Source organism: Toxotes jaculatrix, chromosome 15 (assembly GCF_017976425.1).
Source record: "Toxotes jaculatrix isolate fToxJac2 chromosome 15, fToxJac2.pri, whole genome shotgun sequence".
NCBI lineage: Eukaryota > Metazoa > Chordata > Actinopteri > Toxotidae > Toxotes > Toxotes jaculatrix.
In genome coordinates, this window is record NC_054408.1 from 1502376 (window position 1) to 1507872 (window position 5497).

The following is a 5497-nucleotide window of genomic DNA, read 5'->3' on the forward strand; positions in this document are numbered from 1 at the left end:
GGGAGGTGGGGGTGAATTGTAAAAACACAACCACATACACTTGAGCAGGAGAAGTGAGTCGGGCAGAGGCGTCCGGTGAGCTCGCTCAGTGATGCTGATGCTGAAGGAGCACGGTGCAGGCTGATGAGGGATGGAGAGGATGGACACATGCCAGATTACCTGGACCGTGACTTTAAACACACATGGATGCAGCTGTCCGGAAAGATCCTCAGGTATGTGGCTTCCATTTCTGTGTGTTGTTGGTGTTTATGTTCGCTCAGATTAACAACTGCGGTCGTGGATGGATTTTCAAATGGGCCCACAGGGCCTGAGAGGTCAGGGGCGCCTGGGCCAGAGCAACTGTGTGAAGGAACTGGTAATATTTCCAGTGTGAAAGTCAGACCACCGAGAGATGCTAAATGACTAAGAGACAGAAAGCTTCTTCAGTCTGGGGTCCGACTTATGGATGGGGGGCCTTTTACATGTCTGAGCTCAGGGGCCCATTTCCTTCTAATCCACTCACGGTTGTTAACATCCACAGAGACGAGGTAAGATTCAGATATTTATGCTTCCAGTCAAAGTCAAACCGAGCTGGATCACTGACAGACGTCCAACAACTGGCTTTGTCACACATTTATGTCATTTATAATGGTTCATCATCAGTGCTACTGTGCTGTTTCTGTGCCGTTTCAGACCTGCGTTAATCCTGGCATGTCCCAGATGAGAGACCACAGTAATGACTGTCATCACTTTCACTGGTCAGTTTCAATCCCTTCACTCTTCCACTGTTTTTCTGTTCGTTCTCCTCAGCTTTAAAAATGGTTTCACGGTTTATACTGTCTCAGTTCCCTCACACTTTAAACCCTCCGTCAGATTCTGCTTCTTTACGTAAAGATTTTTTTTTTCACAAACCTCCATCAAAAGACTTTTCATCTCAGGCGATTGGTTGATTGATCAGGCTAAAAGGCAGGGCCGGACTCGAGCTAACATGGACTGGATCGGGGGTGAAATCCCAGGCACAGACAATACCTATTGTTGTGAGGCTAATCTCTGATGTAAGCTGTTCTTTCTTAATCACATCATCATTTCATCGGCAGCTGGCAAAGAGACAGTTTAGCCTTCAGCCTGCCAGTCAACATGACTCCGACATCAAGTCATTACTCCACCTTATGCTGCAGCAAAAATCAATGCAAGCATTTAATCTGAAGAAAGAATGAACACAGCAGCTGATCTGCGTGTTGCTCTTCTTTTTTATTTACTAATATTGATTATTACATTTTGTAGATTTTTATAAATTGTCAGTTTGTTCAGCAGTAAAGAAGAATAAAGAAAGTACAATTATTTATAACCATTACTCTCACTATCCATCAATCTGCCAATTTGCTTGAATAATTGATTCGTTTTTTGGTTTGTAAAAATGTTCATCACAGATTCAGCAGCCTAAAACCCCAAAACAGTTTACACCAATTAATTTTCTGTCAATAGACTAATCGGTTGGGCTAATAGTTTCAGCCCAGTCCTCCTGCAGGAGGACAACTCTCAACACACGATATGTGATTCTTCTAACCAAGGGGACAGTTGTAGGTGTCAGCAGTGAGGATCACTTCCGCGTTCAAAAAGCTGCAGTTCCTCGGCTGCCGCTGGGGGCTGGCTCCAGAAGTGAGCATTGACACCCATGTTAAAATAGCCAACTTTACAGCCTGAAAAAACATATTTACAGCCTGGTACATTTTTTGTTTTTGGTTTCTATTGATAGTTTCCACCTCCGGGTTTGTACCACAACCGTTTTAGTGTTATTTAGGCTTAAAATTCTTGCATAAATTAGGGCGTGGTTACATTGAGTGACAGCTCCACAGACAGGCGCTGGCAGTTAGCTCTGCTGCTAAAGCATCGGCTGGGCTAGGCGGCTACATCCAGAGGCCTCCGGCTACCTCCAGCAGTTGACCGGGGCTGCAGTGTTCGTGTTTGTTTGCCAATGTTCGGATAGGTTTCTGTGACAGTATGGCTTGTTGTAGTGTAGACTGTACTAACCGACCGTCGAAGGAGTCTGTGTTGCAGTTTTTTCGGTAAGTAAATTTCTCACTATTTTGCGCTAATTAGCATGTATTAGCATATTTTGCCGATTTATTGTTGCTGCTGATACAGATAGAGGACCGGAGCAGCTAATGTTAGGAACGCTGCTGCGGTGTGTTCCGTGCTCTCAGAGTCCGTTTATTGCGGGAATACTAGGCTACAGTTTTATTTCGTCTCATTTTTCTGTTTAAAAAGTCTGACATTGCATGGACAGAGCAGCTCCGTCAGTCAGCGGCTGCTGTTGTTTGTGTGTTGTTGTAACTGTAAGTGGATAGTGGGTGGAGGCAGCGGTGAAAGCCGGTAAATATTAAATATTAAACATTTTAATATATTTCATTAATATGAAATAATAATGATTGTTTAACAGTTAAATAATAGGCTAGAAATAAATTTCCCCCCACAACTCCACCAAACCCTGCAGCTCCACCTAAAACCTCTCTATCTGAAACAGTCATGTTTTAAACACAGCAGCAACATCATGATCTCTGTTGTATGCTGTGTGTCACGGTTACACGGGGTCGAGCTAGTCGGGTCGGACTCGGGGACTGTCGTGTGGTGGATGTAGCTGCGTGTAGCTGCCGCTTAGCTTGTTAGCCTAGCTGATTAGCCTTAGGCTAGCTCGGTTGCTCCGAGCTAAGTGGCCGGGTTCTCGGCTCGCTGACCCCGGCTGACCCGTAGAGTAACCGCCTCTCCGCCAAATATATACACTCCCACTAAAATCCAAAGTGGCGCAGCTCAAATGCTCATGGTTTGGTCACAAAACCGACTCCCCAAAACCAATGGGTGACGTCACAGGTGCTACGTCCATGTTTTATACAGTCTTTGATCTAAACTCAGGGGCTGGAATGAGTGTCTTTCACCTTGAAGCTTTGACACTCGTGTCCTCCCTCTGTCCTGCTTTCAGTCTCGGTGCTGTGCCTGCTGCCTCAGGCGGTGCTGGCGCGGTGGGCGTGTGTTCGGGCGTGTCCGGCGTCCTGCTCCTGCACTCAGGAGAGGAGCTGCAGTGTGCTGTGCGACCGCTCCGGCCTGGCTGAGCTGCCCAAAGAGTTTCCCTGCGAGGCCTCTGCCATCAACCTGGACAAGAACAGACTCAAGTTCCTGTCAGAAAGGGCCTTCGGTACTCTGCCGTCCCTCAAGTCTCTGTCTCTGGACCACAACAACATCTCCTTCATCACTCCTGGAGCCTTCAAGGTCTGCTGAGTTTTTGTGCTGCAGTTTGATTTCATTAATGGTTTATTTCTTGGAATTTGTACTGAAAAAAGAAAGTGATTGTCTGCTCCTGTTCCAGCATTTGATTTGGATTTGAATTTTCTGCTTTAACGTTTTCTTTTTCGTTTTCTTTGGTCAGTGTGTACAATAGTAGGAGACTACAGGTTGTTTACAGTGTTATTCATGGTGAACAGTTCACTTGTTTCTTCATACAAATTTCCACAGAAGTTCATTTTAACTTGTGTTTTTATCATGGAAACAATCAAATGACACTTAATGAAGTGTAATGTAAGAAACATTAGTTGTGAATCTTTGACTGAAGGCCAGTTTAGTTTGAAGACCTGTAAAATGAACAGCAGCCTGTGGAGCTTGTGGTGGAGAAAATATTCAGATGCTTTATTATAGTAGAAGTACTAAAACCACACTGTAAAAATACTCCAATATAAATAAAGGTCCTGAGTTTAAAATTTTATTTAGGTAAAAGTATGAAAGTGGATGAAAAAAGTGAAAGTAAAAGGTAAAAGTATGAGATGGAAATACTCATGTAAAGTACATCAAATGTGTATTTTACCTTAGTAAATGCATTGAACACCCAGCTGCACCTCTGTCCTGCAGGGCCTCTCCAACCTGGTGGAGCTGAAAATGGCGCACAACGAGTACATCAGCTACCTTCATACACGAACGTTCACGGGGCTGAAGAAGCTGGTGCGTCTGGACCTGTCCGACTGTAACCTCTTCAACATCCCCGACCGAATCTTCATTGAGCAAATGGCGCTGAAGGAGCTGCTCTGCTTCCAGAACAACTTCAGGAGGATCCCCGGAGCCATCAGGGGCATGGAGAACCTGACCCACATCTACCTGGAGAGGAACAAGATCGAGGCGGTGGCCTACAACTCCCTGCTGGGCCTGGGGAGTCTCAAGTAAGTTAGAGGCTGGAAGTGAAGGTGAAACCTAAATGTTTAATAAGCAGTGTTACTGTGTGATTTTCATTAACAGCACTGACCTGCTGCCATTTGTCCTGTAGAACTGAACGCGTCCTGATCCAGGATCATGATAGATCCAGATTTCAGTACAGTTTTTTTTTTCTTCTTCTTATCTCAGGTACCTGAATCTCCAGGAGAACCGTATTAACGTGATCCATGACCAGGCCTTCCAGGACCTGGTGCGGCTAGAGAACTTCTACCTCAATGACAACCTGCTGTCTGATCTGCCCCGGCTCGCCTTCAAGGGCCTCAGCCGCCTCAAGATGCTCAACCTCGGAGGAAACCAGCTGACTAACGTGTCCAAGACCTGGTTCAGTGACCTGGTGGAGCTGGAGATCCTGTACCTGGACAGGAACCAGCTGCTATACATCGAGGAAGGCACCTTTGAGAACCTGACCAGCCTAATCACGCTGCACCTGAACAGCAACAACCTCACCACCCTTCCCTTCCCTGTTTTCCAGCCCATCTACTTCCTGGGTCGACTCTACCTCTTCAGAAACCCCTGGGAGTGCGACTGCTCCCTCGAGTGGCTGAAGGACTGGATGGAAAACTACAAGCTGGTGCGGGACATCCCCTGTGCCTCACCTTCTTCGGTGGCGGGACTGGATCTCAGTGAGGTGGTCTTTGCTAAGGTGAACAGCACCTGTGTGGACCCTGCGGAGTTGAACCTCACCACGGCCTCTTCAGATCTCGCCTCCACCACGGAGAACCGCTTCAACAGCCTCATATCCAAGCTGCTCCAGCAGGAGCTCAGAGAGGAGATGGGGAACAGCACAGAGAGCCTCCGCAATGGAACCCTGATGGAGCTGGACGAGGGGCAGCTCTCTGCGGGGGTCAGAGGTCAACAGGCCCTGACAGGCCAATTACTTCTCTGCTTCGTTGTAGCGTGGTTCATCTGTGGTTTGATTGGTCCGTCAGATGTCAGTGTCTGTCTTTATAGCACATGAAAACTGTGGAAACGGGGAAACAGGGAGTCGCAGTTCACACTGCCAATGAGATAAAAGATGTGTGTATGTTTCCAGGTGAGAACCAGGGAACATGTGGTCACAGGTGTGAGTCTGTGCTGCCAAACTTTGGGATTTTTTTTTTTCCAGTTGAAAAGCAGATGTGGTGAACTGAACATTATCTTCATATTATCTTCATAAGAAAGACTGACAGCATGTATGTTCACCTGAGCAGTTTATCTTCAATAATCTGTGATATTTAAAGATGAACTGTTTAAATGAGCGGGATCTGCTCGGCCACAGGATTCA

At 46.4% G+C, this 5497-nt stretch overlaps 1 protein-coding gene across 1 annotated transcript; it reads left to right on the plus strand.

Moving 5' to 3' along the window:
• Positions 1–715: 715 nt before the first annotated feature.
• On the plus strand, positions 716–5297 carry nyx (nyctalopin). Its single transcript, XM_041056751.1, has 4 exons — positions 716–737; positions 2957–3243; positions 3877–4181; positions 4363–5297. The coding sequence occupies exons 1-4, from the start codon at positions 716–718 to the stop codon at positions 5189–5191; spliced, it is 1443 nt and encodes a 480-aa protein (XP_040912685.1). The 3' UTR covers positions 5192–5297.
• Positions 5298–5497: the final 200 nt, after the last annotated feature.

Coding starts and splice junctions, on each gene's coding strand:
- nyx (XM_041056751.1), top strand. CDS start 716: ATGACTGTCATCACTTTCACTG. Junction 738..2,956: donor GACTGTCATCACTTTCACTG/GTCAGTTTCAAT, acceptor TCCTGCTTTCAG/TCTCGGTGCTGTGCCTGCTG. Junction 3,244..3,876: donor TCACTCCTGGAGCCTTCAAG/GTCTGCTGAGTT, acceptor TCTGTCCTGCAG/GGCCTCTCCAACCTGGTGGA.